This window comes from Dendropsophus ebraccatus, chromosome 5 (genome assembly GCF_027789765.1).
Source record: "Dendropsophus ebraccatus isolate aDenEbr1 chromosome 5, aDenEbr1.pat, whole genome shotgun sequence".
NCBI classification, from domain to species: domain Eukaryota; kingdom Metazoa; phylum Chordata; class Amphibia; order Anura; family Hylidae; genus Dendropsophus; species Dendropsophus ebraccatus.
In genome coordinates this window covers 131240164-131260775 of record NC_091458.1, presented here as the reverse complement: position 1 = coordinate 131260775, position 20612 = coordinate 131240164, and the positions used below count along the sequence as shown (strand labels likewise).

At 42.9% G+C, this 20612-nt stretch overlaps 1 protein-coding gene across 4 annotated transcripts in view; it reads right to left on the bottom strand.

Moving 5' to 3' along the window:
- Positions 1-7086: 7086 nt before the first annotated feature.
- The window catches only part of KDM1A (lysine demethylase 1A), a 28495-nt gene continuing 14969 nt past the window's right edge, over positions 7087-20612 (bottom strand). For all 4 annotated transcript variants that reach the window (XM_069971294.1, XM_069971291.1, XM_069971292.1 and 1 more), the window contains exons 9-19: positions 16045-16187; positions 15769-15859; positions 14332-14466; positions 13465-13538; positions 13222-13333; positions 13010-13142; positions 11996-12183; positions 10930-11044; positions 10704-10831; positions 9518-9664; positions 7087-7600 (exon numbers count right to left, since the gene is read on the bottom strand). In XM_069971294.1, the coding sequence (XP_069827395.1) occupies positions 7421-7600; positions 9518-9664; positions 10704-10831; positions 10930-11044; positions 11996-12183; positions 13010-13142; positions 13222-13333; positions 13465-13538; positions 14332-14466; positions 15769-15859; positions 16045-16187 (1446 nt within the window). In that variant the 3' untranslated portion in view covers positions 7087-7420. The remainder of the gene's footprint in view (positions 7601-9517; positions 9665-10703; positions 10832-10929; positions 11045-11995; positions 12184-13009; positions 13143-13221; positions 13334-13464; positions 13539-14331; positions 14467-15768; positions 15860-16044; positions 16188-20612) is intronic.

Genomic DNA, 20612 nt, shown 5'->3' with positions numbered 1-20612 from the left:
GCAAAGCAGGGTCAGAATTAACAGAGCAAGAATAGAACCACAGAACCAGGCAGAGACAAGCTCAATATCCGGCAATGAGAGCACAGACTGGGTTAGTTATATAGGAGGCCAGGATTCTGGTCCAGAATGTAATTGGACCATCCCCCTGATCTCCAAGCACAAACACCTGAGAACAAGACAGATCCACTGGCAGGATGACCTGTCAGTCACAGCAGAACCCAAACACAGATTAACCATGACATGGCCAGACAGAATTCAGCAGGTGAAGTCGGGTGTGTCTCCCAACAAAGGTGAGCATATAATCCAGTGTTCACACACTGCAAACAAAACACAGAAACAGGATACAAGAAAATCAGTGCCTTCTCGGCCGAACAGCACGAGCAGAGGGGCGCATAATGCTCTGCAGAGATACCATCCTGACAGATATCTGCTGCAAAAGCATCATCCACGAGTAACTTCAACCTACGGAAAAAGACCTGCTTAGGGTCAATAGGCGTCTCTTTATATACATTACTATCCCCCAACTGTCTCAAAATTTCTCCTACATATTTGTCTTTATCCATAACGACGACAGCACCCCCTTTATCAGCGGGTTTCACCACAATGTCGTCGTTATGGGACAAGTTTAAGGCTTCCATTTGTTTTTTAGAGAAATTGGGTTTACCCCTCCTCTCATTCAATAATCTAGATTTCAATACCTCGATGTCACGTTTAACCAATGTCCCAAACATAAGTAACTGCTTCTGATGATGGGGGACAAAAATCACTCTTATTAGACAAACCATACTTTTTCAGGCACAGTTCAGACTGTTTTGGTTTTCTCAATGCCGCAAAATCGGTCTTATCAGAAAACCAAACCTTGAGATTGATGTTCCTAAGAAGCATCTGGACATCGATCTCTAACTGTAACCAGTTAATCTGAGTAGTAGGGCAAAAAGTTAAACCATGGTTAAGGACATCTAATTCATCATGGGTAAGAGTATGAGAGGAGATATTTACCACTAATGAGGGGGCCTGCTCAAAGTCCATCAAGCCTTCTGTATGGTCTTTACTCCCTTCCCTTTCCTGGTCGAGACTCCGCCACTGTTGTTTTCTTCCACGACCCCTCCTGATGTTGCTCCGCCTCCTGCTGCGTCCATCTTGTCCTTATCCAAAAAAGCCGGTTTTTCTTTCTTGGTTTTGGAACCCTTGGATGCTTCCTTGTTTCGTTGTTTATCCTCACGTTTACCTTCTTTCTGCCAATCATAAACAAATCCGGTTTTATAGTCCTCGCAATCACGGTGCCACTTTTGTCTTTTCAGCTCCTCTTGTTCCTTCTTATATTTCTCTAAATTGCTCTGTACTTTTTCTTTATACCTTGTGATCTCATCTGATTCCATGACATCTGTTAGGGCACTTTCACTTATTTCCAATTTTTGTTCTATTCGTATAATTTCTCCTTGTAAAACTCAATGTTCAAAAGGACTAGGTCCAAGGCATATTTATTTGTGAGTCCTTCAAAACGTGTGCAAAATTCTTTATTCCTAGGAAACAGATTAGGCCTAAGATGGGGACGCAACCCTCTAGGGATCATTTTGGTTTGATAATAATTGGACAGCAAAGATAAATGCAAATCCAATGTAATCAGTCTCTTGGAATCCGCTTCAAAAGTCCGCTTGGTGTCCAATTTCGATGGAACACTCAAATAAGCTCTATTTCCCAGGCGGCCACTTAGAATGCGACTTACATCATCATTGCTGAAGGAATATGTGACGGGTGTTGTATCATTAGATTCCATAATAATGTTCACGTGCTCAGTCCACAGGATCAAAAGGTGAATAGAAAGTAGTAGATGGACGGCACTGTGCTGGCTTGAAGTCAAAAAATAGCTTAAAGCTGGTGGGTGCACGTCCCATAAAAGTCGACCCCCGACTCCTCTGGATAGCAAAATTGAACACGAGGACGGCACTCCAATAGTATATAGTGAAGATTTATTCACCCAATCACAAACAGCGACGTTTTGACTCTAACATGAGTCTTTCTCAAGCAAGTACAAAGTGGTATCATGGTGATATTTATACGAGGGGGAACACCCCCAAGGTGTGTATCTCAATTAGTGACATCATAATGTAAACATAGGTATAGAAGTGTTTATCTACTCATCAGTGCCAAAATATCCAATATTCATATAACATGCATATTACATAGTGTATATAGTGTAGTGTATATCTGATGGCCTGTAAAAAATTCAAACCATTGTCAACAAATATATGTTCCTTAAAATCGCTCCATTCCCAGGCTTATAGCGCTTTTATCCTTTGGTCTATGGGGCTGTATGAGGTGTCATTTTTTGCGCCATGACGTGTTCTTTCTATCGGTACCTTGATTGCGCATATACGACTTTTTGATCACTTTTTATTACATTTTTTCTGGATTTCATGCAACCAGAAATGTGCAATTTTACACTTCGGGATTTTTTAGCGCTGACGCCGTTTACCGTGCGAGATCAGGAATGTGATTAATTAATAATTTTATTATTTATTTATTTTTATTTATAACATGGGAAAAGGGGGTGATTCACACTTTTATTAGGGGAGGGGGCTTTTTTTTATTAATAACAACACTTTTATTTATTTTTTTTACACTTATACTAGAAGCCCCCCTGGGGTTAGGGTTATTCCCCGCTGGGGTTAGGGTTATTCCCCCTGGGGTTAGGGTTATTCCCCGCTGGGGTTAGGGTTATTCCCCCTGGGGGACTTCTAGTATAAGCACACTGATCTCTCATTGAGATCTATGCTGTATAGTTATACAGCATAGATCAATGAGATAGGCACTCAATTGCTTCCAGCTGGAAGCGATCGAGTGCCGAGCCAGGATCAGCGCCATTACAGCGCAGATGTGTGGATCGCTCCACCGGGACAACGTCCTGGGGGAGCGATACACCCCACTAGAAACCAGGGAACTGCTGCATAAGGTAATCAGATGCAGCTATCAACTTTGACAGCTGCATCCGATTACTTAATTAGCGGGCACGGCGATCAGACCATGCCCGTTAATAGCCGTGGTCCCGGGCTACATGCGGCACCCGGGACCGCGGCAGTTCAGAGCGCGACGGCCGCGCAGCCCCGCTCTGTAAACCCATAGGCGGCCCTGGACGTACCTGTCTAGGGGTTAAAAACTCCAACCTGTGTGACCATACCCCTATATCCATATCTGCCAGGAAATGTGTCTTCAAAAAGGACTTATTATAATAATGATTTTATGGTAAACATATTTTTAAAGTATTTTGTTAATATTTTTTTTAAACGTTTATAAAATATTATAAAATAATCCTGAAATTCTTGCCACTGGGGCTAAACCTAAGCCTAGACTTCCTGTTGTGTCTGTGGTGATAAGAGGAGGCTGCTGTAAAGTAATCTGTACAGCATTGCAGCAACATGTGACACCAGTAGATAGAGGAGACAATAGCAGCTCCTGTGGAATGACCTTTTCAAAGGTCACAGAGCGCACTCAGTAATGTATCACATTTATCTCAAGGGGACAGAGTCTGTCTATTGTCTGTGTCCATAAGGCTTGCCATAAAGCATGTCACTAAATGCTGTTAAAAACAGCTCAGGCAAGATGGCAGCCCACATAACAATGTACAAAAAAAGAAATAAAATATTACAGTCAGGAAATAGAAACAAATTAGAATAAAAGAATAACTTTAAGTATTTCACTTTAATCAGTGAAAGAAAATCTAGGTAACACATGCCCTTTGAGACAACAATTAGGGGTGTGGCTTATTTGTTAGGCTGCTTTTACACGTACCATAAATTACAGGCCGTATAGACGGGGAAGCCCTGTCCTGGACTGTTTCCCTGTCTGACATGATGTATCAATATCATTCCGGAATCTTCGCAGCACTGTAGTGACAGAACAACACAGTAGTTATCCCCACCCCAGCAGGCATCCCCTGTGCCTAAAGGGGAACTCTGGATAAGAAAAACTTGTTTTCTATTAAAAGTTATATAGATGTGTCTATACACTGTATTACCGTATCTCTGCCACACTGGTAGCTGATAGAAATCCAGAATTGAAAAAAAAAAATGGCCACTGTGCTAATTCACATTGTCTCCTGCTTCCACTGCTCTCCCACGTTAGGAGACAAATCTTCCATGCCTCTGTCTCACATTGTGTGTGTTTGCTGAGCACAGGCTGATGATGCAGACAGGGGGCAGGCTGATGATGCAGACAGGGGGCACGGCGTGATCTCACAGGAGGCTTGGCTGGATCCCCCCATTCCCCTGAGTGATTCACCATCTCTGAATGGCCCAAAGCAGGTGGAGCACTAATTTTACTGATTGTGATGGGTGGGGGACTGTGATGATCAGCTGAGGGAAAGCATTGTATTCTGGGAACTGCTCAACCAGGAAGGACAGAAACACAATACAGAACAGAAAAAAAAAAAATCGATTTTTGGTAGTTTCAAAACTGGTATAGACAGGTAAGTAATGCTGTAAGCTTCTGCAGTAGTTTAATTTTTTTTAACCTCTACCTGGAGTTCCCTTTTAATCTCTTTGGCCGTTAGCCCCCCTTGTATTTAGTATCACCCAATATATTAGGGAACCTACTTCCAAGTAGACAGAATCCCCAGTTAGCTACTCCCTCCATTTTGGCATTCGTTAGGGTGGGTTCACACTACAGAATCCGCGCAGATAAGTTCCAGCGGATTCTGTCGCTCGTACCCACTCACGGCAGCGTGCATCTCCACCCGTGCCATAGACATCATTCTATGGCTGGGTCGATTACGCCGTCAGCCAAAATAAGGCCCGGTCATAGAATGGTGTCTATGGCACGGGTGGTGAATCATGCTGCCGTGAGTGGGTACGAGCGACAAAATCCGTCGGAAGTTCTCAGCGCGGATTCCATAGTGTGAACCCACCCTTACTTTGTAAATTAAAAAAAAATAAAAATACTCACCTGGCTGCAGCACTGCTGTCCTCCAGAGACTTCTCTTCCTGCTCTGCAAGTAAACAAGTCATGTCACCTGAGTGCCAGGAAGCTGGGAGGAAAGAGTGGCCCATTGTGTCCAGAGGCAAAATACTGCCTGTAGCCACAAGAGTGACTGGCAGAACGGGGAGCCAATGGTTTCTCACTGTCAGTGTGTTGCTTAACTGTAAGCACTCCTAATGAGCACTTATGAGTCCCTATAAAATCTGCATTTGTTTTTGAGGCAGATCTGCACTGTCTAGTCCCAGGGCCCCGTAGCACATTGCTACCTCTCATAATTAAACAATGGTCTCCTTTATTACGCAGTCCTTTGACGTCACGACCCGTCTCAGAGATGCCCTTTCAGCCAGTCAGTGACTGAGGCGGGATATCTCTGCAGTCACTGACTGCCTCAGTGGCTAGCTCCTGCCGGTTTGTGACAACGCAGTAGGCCGGGAGAAACAGAACTGGTGGCACAGCAGCTGTGGCAGGCGTGGGTACTGGTAAGTATAACTTTATTATGTTCCTGTATTTTTACATTTGGCCAGAGTCAAGTCCCATCTCAATACCAGGAAGGGACCAGACATCAGGGACTTGAGTGGAGGAATGCAAGCAGCAGCAAGGCAGCCAGGGTGGTAAAGAGATGTTATTTTTTTCACCCACCCCTTCCCTGGGCATTCTAAAAAGGTGCCCTGGTAAGACTACCCCTTAAAGTTTTTCTGCTGTATTTAACAGGACAGGAACTCATTTAAAAGAAAATATATTACCAAGCTCTATACAGTGATACTTGGTTTAAGAGTAACTTGGATTAAGAGCATTTTGCAAGAAAAGCTCAGTTTTTCGAAATTGTAACTTGGTTTAAGAGCTCCCTGTTCTGGGTGGGAGGGGGAGCTGGGGAGGAGCATGGTCTGCATAGCGTGGTCTACAGCCCTGTACTCTGAACCAGGACCTCTCCCTCACCTTCCAAATCATGGCAGATCCACTTTAGGCTGAGGCTTGCATAAGGGGACAGAACTGTGGAGGTAATCTCTTCATAGCTGTAAACCCTCTCTCCTCGGACAGAGTGCTGCATGTATGTGTCCACATATATCCTGCTCATTCCTTCATGCTCCCTGCAGTCTCTGTCAGTTGTTGTATTTCCCATCCTCTTCATTCCTGCTATAATGTGCCTGCACTCACACTCAGCTATACACACTGTTGCTATAATGTGTGTGCACTTACACTTAGCTATACACACTGCTGCTATAATGTGCCTGCACTCACACTCAGATATTCACACTGCTGTATAGAAAAGTTTCTGTTACTGTCCTGCTGCACAGCAATGCGATTCTCAATTCCGGATTGGTCCATGCTGAAAACCCCCACTTCCCATTGCTGTCATGTGACCACACAGACCTCTGACAGCAGCCCTGCTTCTCTATTCTAGCCTGTTGTACTACACTACTGCAGTATTGGGATCTGCAGTTCCATCCTGTATCTATAAACTGCTGCTGTTTTTCAGGTTTATGCACTTACTATACATTATACATCACATGCCCTTTGCTATACTTTATAGTAACTTATATGACATTCAGCATTTTCTAAATGTTTGTTTCATCTGTTTTACATGTTATTCAGAATAAAAATCATTATTTTTGGGGTGTGGAACCAATTGTCTGCATATCAGTGATTTCTTATGGGAAAATTTGCTTTGGTGTATGAGTGGATTTGGATTACAAGCGCGGTCCCGGAATGAATTATGCTTGTAATCCAAGGCACCACTGTATGTTTTTTTTTCCTTGGCAGTCCATGTATGTATAAAATAATGCACTTGAGTAGGATGAATACTCTATCCGAGTATCAGATCGATGGTTCTGAGTTCGCAAAGACTTCAGAAGAGAAGGATTTATGAATAGTAATTTCTGCAAGCCTTAAAATGAGTCACCAGTACAACCAGGCGGTGGGGAAAGCTAATCGTATGCTCGGCTGTATAACTAGAGATATAACCTGTAGCCCCCATTAAAGCGGTTATCCAGTATTAGCTTTCTTGCAAAAACAGCACCACCCCTGTCCACAAGCTTGTGTGTGGTATTGCAATTCAGCTTCATTCACATTAATTGGTTTAATTAAAAAAAAAAACAATCCTCAAGACAGCACTTAAATAGTAAAGTTTTAATACATAAAAAAAACAACGACACAGACATAAAAATATAATTAATTAATGCCAATATAATTTTTATTTAAACATACTGAGGCAAAATTCATGACGCAAAAAAGTAGCTAGTAGTGCTAGAGAATAGCGTTTACGATCTACTCCACAACAGCTTAACACCGGGATTCAAAGTCTTGCTAGAAAGTCGGTGGAAGAAATAAATCCATGGAATACTATGACAGTCACTCTGGCCTGCAAATGCTCAGCAGCCAGAAACATGAAGTTCAGTACTGTAAATCTGTATATCCATTTTTAAAGTTTATCCATCCAATGTTCTTTTTATGGCATAGGAGGTGCAGGAACCCCAGGGGTGGCCTGGCGAGGTATATTATACATGACACCAAGAAACTGGTCAGCAATCCGTCCAGCTTCTCGCAAACCACTCAGAAGAGCTCCATGAACAGTGGCGGGGTAATTCCGAATGGTATGCTCCCCAGCAAAGAACAAACGTGGAATGGGCTGCAAGGATGGGGCAAAGAAAAACAAATATTAGTATGTTCACAAAAAGTGCCCTGCAAGCAGAAGCATCACATATTGCATGGGGAGGAGAAAATAAGCTTTAAATAATAAATTAAATAAATCTAAATACGCAACATTCTACAAAAAAAGCACACATTACATGCATCAGCTAAACCAGTACTTGGCAGTAGCGGTCCCAGACATAGTTTGCACTACAGGTGACTCTTGGCACTGCATTTGATTAGCGTTGGCTTCAGAAGTTGGATGCAGTCCTAAGGCTGCCTAGAAAACATGGTTACAGCCTTAGGCCATGTTCACACAACGAAAGTTTCGTACTAATGCATTGCAACAACGGCCATGATTGGTACGGAACTTACGTTGTGCTGCAGGCCAAGGGAATCCCGGCCGGAGTGTATACACAGGGTATACACTCTGGCCAGGATCCCTAACAGTGCCGTAAAAAAACGGACATGTCAGTTTTCTGCGGCCGCTATTTATTGAAAAACATCAGAACTCTGCAGTGCTAAAGATCATCTTTTCTGAGACTGGCCGTTCCATGACCCGGCCAGGTCACAGAATGGCCGTTCTCGTACTAAGTGTGCACATAGCCTTAGGCGGTATCCTTGCTTTACAGGACTCCCTAGGGCTGCATCCAACTTCAGACAAACCCGAGCATACTCAAGATTAGCTCATCTCTAGTGTGCCCCTATAGTGTACTACTGCATTGATCAGTTATATCGGTACTCTGCTGGCTAAGTCTGCCTGAGGCTCAATCCGCAGAGTTACTATAGTCAGTACAGAAGCTGCCATAGTAACCTATTGGCATCCTGACGATTGGACCCCTGACAGTAAACTCTCTACATACAGCAGTATCTTATGATTGTGAAATGTAAAGAGTTAAACTGCTGGAAGCATACTTCAGCTGCAGGATGATGTCAGCTCCTGAGCCCAGACTATATGCAGCAAACAACAAGCTGCTGTGAAAAGGTAGTCAAAGGGGTACTCCGGCGGGGGGGGGGGGGGTTGGGGGGCTTTTTTTCAATCTGGCCGGGGAGGACGTGGCTGAGGGCAGCGACGTCCACTCACCTCCCCGGTTCCAGCAGCGCTCCGGTCTCTGCTGCCCGGCCACTTCCTGGTCTCTGGGATTCCGCCTCCGTCACTGACTGGCTGAGCGGACTTGAAACGTCACGTCTCAAGCCCGTGTCAGAGACCAGGAAGCAGCCGGGCAGCGGGGACCAGAGTGCCGCGATACGGGACCCGCCGCTGAAACCGGGGAGGTGAGTGGATGTCGCTGCCTTCAGCCACCTCCTCCCGGGCCAGATCGAAAAAAAGAACCCCCGCTGGAGTATCCCTTTAGAGCTCCACAAAAACATGGCCACTTTCTTCCAGACACAGCACCACTCCTGTCTCTAGTTTGAGTGTGGGTTTTGTAACTCAGTTCCATTAAAGTAAATGGAACTTTATTAAAAACCACACCTGAGCTGAACACGAGTAGTGCTGTCTCTGGAGGAAAGTGGCCATGTTTTTGTAGCGCTGAATAACCCCTTTAAGACGTTGTTAAGACAATACTATTCGGTTGTTTAGGAGGCAGACAATTTTTTTTTTCACTTTTCCTCCTGTCTGACATATCAGAAGATGATTTTATCAGAATGTCTCCATTTAAAAAACCTGTAAACTGGTAAGGCCGGTCACTATTCCTTGGCCTGGTTGTCTGATAACATATGGAAAAGCTACTTAACCCAGATTCATCTATTGAACTCAAAGACAAATGGGTACATAAAGTACAAACTGTTGCATATAGGAAAATGACAGCTAGATGGCGGTAGTAAAGCCATGGACACTATGTCGGCTGCATCAGTACTGTTTCTATTCTAAAATAAAAGAAATGGGAAAATCTTTTCAATAGTGTCCTCTTACTTGTGGTGCTCCAGGAATGGCAGGGCCTGGAGTAATTGGTTGAGCCATCAAATCATAGTCATTGCCCGAAGAGCCAGCTGCCACATAGGAATAGGATCCCCGAGCCCACGGGTCTGCACGCCACCGACTTACAACAGTCTCTTTTGGCTGAATAAAAATAAATGATAGATTTGTATCTGAATATGGAATAATAACACACACACACACACACACACACTGTAAAGCAGGTCTCAATGTGGGAATAGAGGAAAAACAAATGGAAATACTGTATTCCTTATCACATTAACCCCTTCATGATGGGAATGTTTTGGGCTCTGATGACCAGAGGGAAATCTGACTCATCACAGGAGGGGGCGTGGCTAACATCACTGGACTGAGGCGGTCAATGGACACTAAACCCCGCCTAGGTGACTCTCTCCACCAATTAAGTAAAGCGATTTATAGACAAGTTTTATACAGGTATATATGGATTGTGCAGCATCTAAGATTGTGGATAATGTGGAGAAAGTAAGGGGGGGTTGACAATATTACTTTACATATTATTCCTCCAATTCTGCTGAACAGTGTGATATGTTTACACTGTGTAACGTGTGATATCACTATAGCCCTAAAAACAAAGGCTCCGTCTTAGTTCTACATTATCTCACCTGACTATACACTTCCATATCTCACAAAAGCAGTTAAAGGGGTTATCCAGAATTAGAAAAACATGGCCGCTTACTTCCAAAGACAACACAACTCTTCTTTCCAGTTTGGGTGTGGTTTAGCAACTCCGCTCCATTATAGTGAAATTGGAGCTTAACTGCAAACCACATCCAAACTGGAGACGAGAATAGTGCTGTCTTTGGAAGAAAGCGGTTTTTCTAATTCTGGACAACCCCTTTAAGAGTGAAGTAAAAGACAAAGTTTGGTGGCCATGGCTTATTACTGCTGATTTAGGGTAACTTACATCTTTTCATAATAATATATCCATGTCTGTGCAAAATACAGGTCATGTCACATGAGAGCTCTAGCTGTTCAGGCATGATGGAAACTGTAGGACTGCTTGACACCCTTGCCATAGCCCATTAATTTAGTTAGGGATGGCCAGAAAGGAGTTGATGTGTTAAACATATATATAGGACGATAAATATCTAACTGCATAGCAGGCAAAAAAAATTCTAAGAAAAAGAAAAAAAAGCCATACCTGTGGTACTGCACTGCTGCCAAATATCCCTTTCAGAATGGCCAAACAGCGTCCAACTATAACATCATCACTGATGTTTTCCATAATTCCAGCGGCTTCTCCTGCCACCAAGGCCAGCAAGATCGGGGCTGTTATAGAAAACAAAAATAAAATGTAGCTTGTCAGTATTATTTAAAAATCCATGTACACGGGAACCTGGTAGGCAGATAATGTGGGAGAAAATTACCTTTATAAAGATTCCAGAAAAGAAACAGCTCCCCTCGACTCGCAGTGGTGCTGCCAACATGACCAAATAAATTAACAGTGGGGTCCCAAAATACTCTGTCAAAACACAGCACCACCTAGAGAAACAGATTCCAAACCATGAGTACATTTCTCTATGCAATGGTAAGATCACTTCAGTAATTCGGTGACCAAAGGCTTACATTAAAGGGCTATTCCACTCAAACTTAACTTTTTATATGTTGCTACCCATGGTGAGACTAACAATTCCTTCCATACTTGTTAGCATCTTTTCAGTCTCCTTACCCCAGTTCTGAGCTGCTGCTTTCTGCTAAAGACACAAAAAACTGTGTATGAGCTTTTCTCTCTGTCTTCCCCTCCTCCCCCCTTCCCTCTGAGAAGGCTGATGTAAACAAGTCCCTATCTGCAACTCTGTAATGCTTGGAGCAATAATCATAGTGAGTTAATCAGCAACTTGACCTCTGATTAACCCTCCCAGCATTACAAAGAAGCTACAAAGTTGCAGATAAAGCCTGCCAATTACTTGTATCAGCCGTCTCAGAGGGAAAGAGGGGGAGTTTTTTTTGTGTGTGTCTTCAGCAGAAAAAAGCAGCTCAGAACTGGGGGAAGGAGACAATAGATAACAACTATGGAATGAATTGTTAGTCTCACCATGGACAGCAACATATGAAAAGTTATGTTTGATTGGAATACCCCTTTAAAAAGGATATTCTCATACACGACAGGGCAAAACTAGTAGATTAGTGGGAGACCAACCGCTGGGACCCCCGCCAATCCCAAGAATGCAGGAAAATTGTGGCCTGGAATGAACAGAGTACAGTGCACAGGTACAACCTGTTCTCTATTCAGTTTCTATTTGGCTTCTGATCACTTCTAATTTTCCTGCATCCTTGGAATCAACGGGGTCCCAGAGGTCAGGTCTTACCGATCTGCTATTTATGCTTTAATGTTCACAGTCAAACATGAGTTTAGTTGTAGTCCTGTAAGAATTCTGTTCTATGCCCGCAAACATTACACACAGTGCATAACATGCCTAATATGAACATCACCTTATTGAGATTTCCAAAACCCATTCTTTGAACTGCTGAGGTTTTCCATTCTGGAAGTGGAGGGACGAACTGTACAGCTGGCGGCTGCTGTTTTAATACACCCAGGGGCAAAGTGCAAAGGACAGCATCACACTTGTATATAAACGTCTGACTTGTGGAGCGTGTGTTCACTGCTATGACTTCACATCCTAGTAAATAAAATAGATAATAGGAATATTATTTTACAGCAAAGACTACACTGAAATACACTATATGGGGGAGATTTATCAAACTGGTGTAAAGTAGAATTGTCTTAGTTACCCCTAGCAACCAATCAGCTTCCACTTTTAATTTCTCACAGATTCTTTGAAAAATGAAAGGTGGAATCTGATTGGTTGCTAGGGGCAACTGAGCCAGTTTCACTTTACACCACGTTTGATAAATCTCCCCCTATATGTATAGCATGTAAACCCCGTCCCCCCTTAAAGGGGTTATCCAGCATTAGAAAAACATGGCCACATTCTTCCAGAGACCACACGACCCTTGTCTCCAGTTCAGGTGTGGTTTCCAGTTAAGCTCCATTACCTTCAATGGAACAGAGTTGCAAAACAACAGTCAGGTTGTCTCTGAAAGTGGCCATGTTTTTCTAATGCAATATAACCCCTTTAACCCTCTGAAGCCCGGTGAATACTTTACCCGACTGCGCTCCAGCCTGCTTCTGCGGCTCCCTGGTGTCCTGCTCAGCCAATCAGTGTGCTGGTTAGAGCCGGGAGCCACAGAAGCAGGCCGGAGCTTGGAAGGGTAAAGTATTCAACAGCCACGGCGGGTTAAGGGGGACAGGATTTACATACTTGTATAGGAATGAAAATTCAGCTGTGAGTATGTAAACCCATACAAATTGACGGTACCGGGAATTGCAGCAGATTTCGCTACATAACTCGCAGTGTGAAATCTGCTGAGATTCCGGTAGGTGTGAACCCACCCTTAAATTCAAGTTTGAAATACCAATATAAACAACGTTACTCTAGAACCTACCAGAAGCGGTGTAGCGTACTTGTCGGACAGCAGTGTTCAGCTTGATATCAAGCCCTTCTGCTAATGCCACAGGAACACAGGAATAACCATTCCGTACAGTTAAATGGCTGCCAGTGAACTCAAAGTCATCGTCCTGTCAAACATGAGGAACTATGTTATAGAAGATGATGCGTGGTGCAAACATATGGAAGAACACTACAAACTGAAATTACCTGATCCCAATGCTTTAGGGACAGGGTAGAAAGCGGTGTCGCATTAGCAAACTCTAAATTTGCAAAATGCCAGTCCAGTATCTGTCTGTCCCGTGAAGATAAGTACACATCACTAAGAGGAAGAAAATGGGAGAATATGTAATATAGGATTATAGGAGTATTTCCTTAAATAACAAGATATCACAAACCTAACAACCAATGTTCTAAATTTCAAGGAAATCAGTAACAATCTTAAGAGTTTACCTTGGAGGATTGGCTTCTAGTTCTTGCAGTTTTTCTTCAAGCTTTCCCTGGGCCTCTGACAGCTGATCGTACTCCTGTAGCCAACAAAATGGTGGTTACATGAGGCTATTGGACCACATGGGATGGGGGGGGGGGGCACTTTATTGCATGTATGTGTGCACTTTTTTTTATCTCCTTTCAGCAAATATTTGTGCTGAGAGGAGATAAAAAGTGTTTATTGCAGGCTGTCACAGTCAGAAACAGCGATCAGTATACAGTGTATAATGGAGATCACTGATCAAATCAGGGGTCGCCGATCTGTGCCCTATGCTGCCCGATAGCAGAGAGCATGGTCACTGATCGCCCCTATCACTCACACTCACTGGGGGAGATTTATCAAACATGGTGTAAAGTGAAACTGGCTCAGTTACCCCTAGCAACCAATCAGATTCCACCTTTCATTTTTCAAAAAGTCTGTAAGGAATGAAAAGTGGAATCTGATTGGTTGCTAGGGGCAACTGTCTTTATGAAGTATTTGGCCACCTTTGAACCTTGGTGCCACTACTGGGAGGACGTTAAGCTGCCATGGGGGATCTCAGTCTCTGGGGGTCCCTGTACACTGTTTTTATCTCCTCTTGCCATGGATTCACATTGAGAGGTGATAAAAATAATTTTTTTACTGAATAGACGTGCCGGCAATCGACGTCATAACGTAACAGTGATGGGCAGTTTGGGGACCTAAAATGACGGTCCTCAGGGTGTGCCCCAACCCGTGCTGGCACTGCTATACTATTCTAAGCTATTTCTTTCAATCATTTTACCATTACAACTGTATCTTTAAAAATCGTATTAAAGAAAATTAAAGTTAATAAATGACAATGTCAATACCTTGCAAAGTGCGGTCAGATCTCTGTGCTTGCTTTTCACCAAGAACTCAGCGGTGATGTCCCGGGGAGGCTTTACATCAGAAGCTTCTTTGTATTGCTGGTGAAGCTCCTTTATCTTCTCTTTCAAATTAACCATCTGGTAAAAGCAACACCAGTATAGAATTATAGAGGCTAGTTTTAGAAAATTTTATAGATATTAAAAAAATGGAATAAATAAATAAATCACAGTTGCAACTACAAACTTATTTCACGTAAGGTGTGTGAGTTCATGTAATACACACAGTGATCAGGCGATGAAACAATAATCGGCTGATCGTCTTTAAATTTTGCTTAAAAGTCATTGGCCGCCAGCCAATCACTTGCCACGGCACTGTCCCATCCTGACAATTGATTGGACGTGTGGCCTGTCACTTCAGAGACCAGCCAAGAAACTCCAGCGGCGGCTGTCGGACAGAAGCGAGCAGAACATCAGGGAGTGTGGACAAGTATGTATAAAAGTTTATTTTACACTTAAGTGTCACAGGTTTTTGTTTTTTTTTTGGCAGAAATCAATAGTCCAGGTGATTTTAAGAAACTTTGTAATTGGGTTTATTAGGCAAATATGCCATTATCTGCATTCAAAAAGACTTTCCCCAGGTCCCCCCTCCCCCCTCTCATTCACTGCCCATTATCAGGAAATCTTAACTCTTTTACATCAGTTGAGCCCTGTGTAACCTATGGGAAGGGGAGGGGAGGGGAAGAGGGAGCTTAGCCGCCAGCAGAGAGCCCAGTGATGTAGCTGTAAATTAACTCTTTGTTGTCCTGTTTTGGTGCCTCATCTCCCTCCACCCCTCCCCTCTCCATAGAAAACCATAAAGACAGGGGGGGGGGGGGGGGAAGAGCTTCAAACTGCTTTTTTTCATGATAAAAATGCATTTTTCGGCTAATAAACCCAATTTCAAAGTTTCTTAAAATCGCCTGCACTATTGATTTTTGCAAAATAAAATTAAACGACAGTGACACTTTAAGGCAAGGGCTGCACGATTATTAAGCAGTGTAAAGGGTTCGTTAATCAAGCACTGATTTAGCAGATCAGCGCTCACTTACATTGGTCATTGGGCTGAGTAAAACGACCCTTAGGGTCCTATTACACAGGCCAATGAAGGCCTGATCAACTCTGTAAATGAGCGCTGATCTAGTTTACTGGGCCTATTACACGGCCAGATAATCATTTAGTAAAGCCTTGCTCTGTATCCATCCCGACACCGCATGCCTTGGCTTCAGAGCGGCCTGTCTGAGCTGACAGGCCGCTCAGCCAATCTGATTATCAGTCTGTGTAATACGGCCCTTAGAGCAGCCACAACAATTTGCTTGTCCCCATTACACTGGGCAATCCCTTTATGAAACGTTATTGTGGCTTAATACATAAGGACAGTATGATAACCATGTAAATGCCTACCTTATTCAATAGTTCTTTTAATTCTTCCTGTGTTTTCACAATTTTTTTCCAATGCTCAATTTGTTCATCTTTAACATGTTTCTCTTGAAGTCTTAAAAAATAAAATAACACAAGGCCACTCTATATGTATCATTGTCATTCAGTATATAAAAACAGAAACATTATATAGGATATATAAAAAGGCCTACAAAAGGAGAAAAATACCACAATGTGCTACAACCTCAAGTCAAATCTGCATCTACCTCTAGTACTATATAACATATGAGGTAAACTTACTGTATAACAACTTCTAATGCTTGTCCTAGTGAGACAGGTTTATTGTTAAGAACATTAAAGTCTAGCTGATGGCTGAGGTAGGAGGTGGCTTCCAATAAACGGTTAAATTCTTGCTCTACCATTTCATCTTTTTCTTTTGGCACCTGAAATGCAATAGAATATAGGAAGTAGGCAATGTATGCAAAAGGATGATGTATGTATGCCATGTATGCAAAGAGATAATACAACAAGTACTAAAATAATTTAGGGTAGCTTCACACGTACTGGATTCACAGCGGATTTCACGCTACGATTTGCAGCGAAATCTGCTGCGAATTCTGGTAGTGCGATCTTCAATGGGGTTACATACCCGCAGCGGAATTTTCATTCCGCTGTGAGTATGTAACGCCAGCGCCATTAACCTGCCCTGCCCGAAGCATACATTACCTGCTCCGTACCGCGGCTGCATCTGAGGCTCCCGCCGGTCCCGCTCAGCCAATCAGTGCACGGCCCCGCCACAGTCAGTGACTGGCTGAGTGGGACCGACGGGAGCCAGGAGCCTGATGCAGGTAATGTATGCTGCGGGCGGTTAAGGGGGCCAGCGTTACATACTTGCAGTGGAATGAAAATTCCGCTGCGGGTATGTAACCCCATTGAAGATCACACTGCCAGGATTCGCAGAAGAATTCGCTGCGAATCTGGTACGTGTGAAGCTACCCTTAGAGGGAAAGTGACAGCACAGATATGCATATATGCATCCTGCCGTTCACACAAGCATCACATACATACCTTCAGTGATGCTGTGTGATCCGGCACCTTCTGGGGAAAAAAGGATCTTTATTCCGGGCTGACAGTGTCAGGCTAGGTTCATACTGCGTTTTTTTAAATCCATTTTTGCAAAAAAACAGATGAAAAAAAAACCGGATGCATTTGTGTGCATCCGTTTTTCCATTGACTTCCATTGTAAAAAACTACTTTTGTGTCCGTCTAAAATAAACGGATCCGTTTTGATCCGTGTTTTTTTTTTTTTTTTTTTTTACAATGGAAGTCAATGGAAAAACGGATCAAAACGGATGCACACAAATGCATCAGTTTTTCGCAAAAAACGGATTGCAAAAACGCAGTGCGAACCTAGCCTTCCTATGGTGTGTCTGTGACAATGTCTGCCCACTTGTGTGTCTTCAGGTCGCCTCCTGCTGTCAATAATTCTAGAGAAAGAGGGGATGTCGCCGCCTGGAAATGCAGAAGGGGCCACAGAACGGGCAGGCGGAGGTTTTGCTGGTGAAGACAGTGTCAGACATGCCTCTGTAATACTGTCAGTTCAGAATACACTTCTCTTTGAAGATGCCAGATCACACATCACTCAAGGTATGTATGTGAGGTTTGTGTGAAACTGGCAGCACAGATATATACATATCTGTGCTGTCTAGAGATGAGCGAACCTCAAGCATGTACAGGTTCATCCAAACCCAAACTCTCTGCATTTGATTATCGGTGGCTGAAGAAGTTGGATGCAGCCCTAAGGCTGCCTGGAATACATGGATACAGCCATAGGCTTTATCCATGGTTTCCAGGACTCCCTAGGGGTGCATACAAGGAGACACATGGTACCTTTCATATATATGTCTGTGCTTCCAGAATGTAGAGAAATGCTTTTATTCTGCACCGCAAACAGACAAAGAGGCTTTCCCTAAGATCCTGAAGTGCTGATGACTGGAACATTTCCTTGCTCCTTCTCCCATTACCATCCCATCCTGACTGACAGTCAGCTGGAAGCCATGTTTCCAACACTTGCAGAACCTGTGCAGAATTTGTATGCACAGCACAGGGATAAGACTTGGAAACAGGGCTCAGCTTCCAGCAGACTGTCAGTCAAGCAGGGATAGGGATGGAGGGGGGAGCGAGTAGATGTTACAGCTCTCAGCACTTCAGGGGCTTGGAAGCACAGCTGGATATATGAAAGGAACCATGCATATCCTTGTTCTAACAGCTATAAAAGTGTCAGCAGTTTGGAGCGTGAATTGCAGATGACTTATTTACTTTAAAAGATATAAAATTCTGAAATTAAAAGTTATACAGAAAAGTTGTTATACAGAAAAGTTATACGGTTAGGTAAAATACATGTTCAATAATACCTCCTCCTAAAGGCTAACAATCTGTTCCATACTTATCAGTATCCTTCCCGAGTTTTGAGTCTGCTGCCTTCTGTTCAAAACAGCTGTTTTCTCCATCTTTCGGAAAAACCCATGTAAAAGGCTGTCACTGCACTCTGTAATGCCTGCCAGCCCCCTCTGAAATCAAGTTGCTGGTGACCTCACTGTGATTAACCCTCCTGGCATCACAGAGTGCAGAGACAGCTGTTTACATGAGAATTCTCGAAGAGGGGAGGATTCAGAGCAGGATCACACAGTTTTCTGTGTCTTGCGTAGAAAGCAGCAGAACCAGAACTAAGGAAGAGGACTGTAAAGATAAGAAGTATGGAACGGGTTGTTGGTCACCAGGAGGAGGGGGGGGGGGGGGGTTATTGAACATGTATTTTACCTAACCAGAGATCAGGGATCAACAAACCAATGTCCTCAAGATAGGTGGAGGTCCCAAGGTGGGACAACCCCATATCTGACATATCTTGTCAACAGTTTACATTCCAGTTTAAAATAAGCTACAACTTTATGGGGCAGATTTATCAAACATGGTGTAAAGTGAAACTGGCTCAGTTGCCCCTAGCAACCAATCAGATTCCACCTTTCATTTTCCAGAGAGTCTGTGGGGAATAAAAAGTGGAATCTGATTGGTTGCTAGGGGCAACTGAGACAGTTTCACTTTACACCATGTTTGATAAATCTCCCCCATATATTTTTCAATAAGTGGCATATTTATACGGGTTGCAACAAATGGAGGTGAGAATATAGGTGGGTATATACCAGGAAAGTAAAGAGAAGTATCAGTGGAAGGGAGTCAGAGGACACCTAAGGGGTCCATGTATTTAATCACTGCTAACGATTATCCCTGGCAACAAGAGGTCATGATATTTAGTCAAAGACATGTGCTGACTAGCTGTCATCAATGAAACAGGGGTCACTGTTGAGTTCCTGTAGCTCGTGCATTAAGTTTGTGGTATACTAAAATACACAGACCTCAGCTGCTGTATGTAACCATACAGATACAGATATGCTGTCTCCAAGAATATATAATAATATTTTGCAGCCGTGGCCAATGAGAAGTCACACAGAGGTAGGTGTGTGTGTGTGTGTGTGGTTGCTTATAGGGTCCATCATAGTAGGGACACAAATGATGTGATACTAATAATGCTGTAGGGGTTACTCAGAAAGCACCTCAAAAGCTACATCACTTGTATCAATACATCATCTTTTCAATACATTTTCAGTTAATTTAGCATTGCAGAATTTTTGTACTTTCATTAGACTGATATATATATATATATATATATATATATATATATATATATATATATATATATATATATATATATATGTACACACACAATTTCTCTGAGATTTGTAATGTACTTCTAATTTAAAAAAAATCTTAAGTCTCCTAGTACTATCAGCAGCTGTGTGCCCTGCAGGAAGTGGTGTGTTCTTTCCAGTCTGACAGTGCTCTCTCTGCTGCCCCCGCTGTCCGTGACAGGAACTGTCCAAAACAGTAGCAAACCCCGTAAAAAACCTCTCCTACTCTCCAGACTGGAGAGAATACACCACTTCATGCAGGACATACAGCAGCTGATAGGTACTATATATAAACAGAAAACGATAATTGGGTCTGTCGGCCCACCAATGATGGGTGTGACCCAGTGGTTAATTATTTTTAATTATGGCTATCACAGAAGAGAAGGACCACCGTAGGTCAAAATAAACTATAAAACATAACGTTTATTGGGTATACATCTAAAAAAGGTACAAGCTAGAACGTATATCTGCACCTAAGCTTAAAGAAAACAAATATAAATGTGCTGTATGGTTGGTGTAGTATAAAGTGTAAAACAACTCATAGAGTGGGGGAAGAAAAACAAGGGGATGTATGTTATCTCCCGAATGCGTGATGGCTGACGCTAAGAAAGACAGGTAATAGGGAATGTGCACTCTATTTTCTCAGATTCATAAATCTTTCCCTGCCTTTTGGGGAACCCACCTCCTTAATAGGGTGGCCCCAACCACGATGTCAGTCCCCACTCTAACTAAAGTGCTCAGGTGAAAAAATAACAAACAGACAAACAAGCGTGCCACAAATATCAAAATAATAATATATACATATTTACAAAGGAGATACTTTGATATGCAATACGTTCACGGAGAAATGAATTACTCCAAAACGTTATTTCGTTCCAACGCGTTTCCCCTGAGTGATGAATATGATTATAGATAATTCAGGTTCATCAGGGAACAAATATTAAATCCGGCTATGATACAGCTTAGAGAACGTATTGGATGTCTGTATTTATGCTAGAAGCTTGACCCATGATGCTTAAGTATTAAACGGTACTACCTAATAACATGATGGACACAGTCAGTCAGAATATGCAAGTACATCACACCTCACATAGGTCCACGAAAAGTGGCCACAAAACAGAG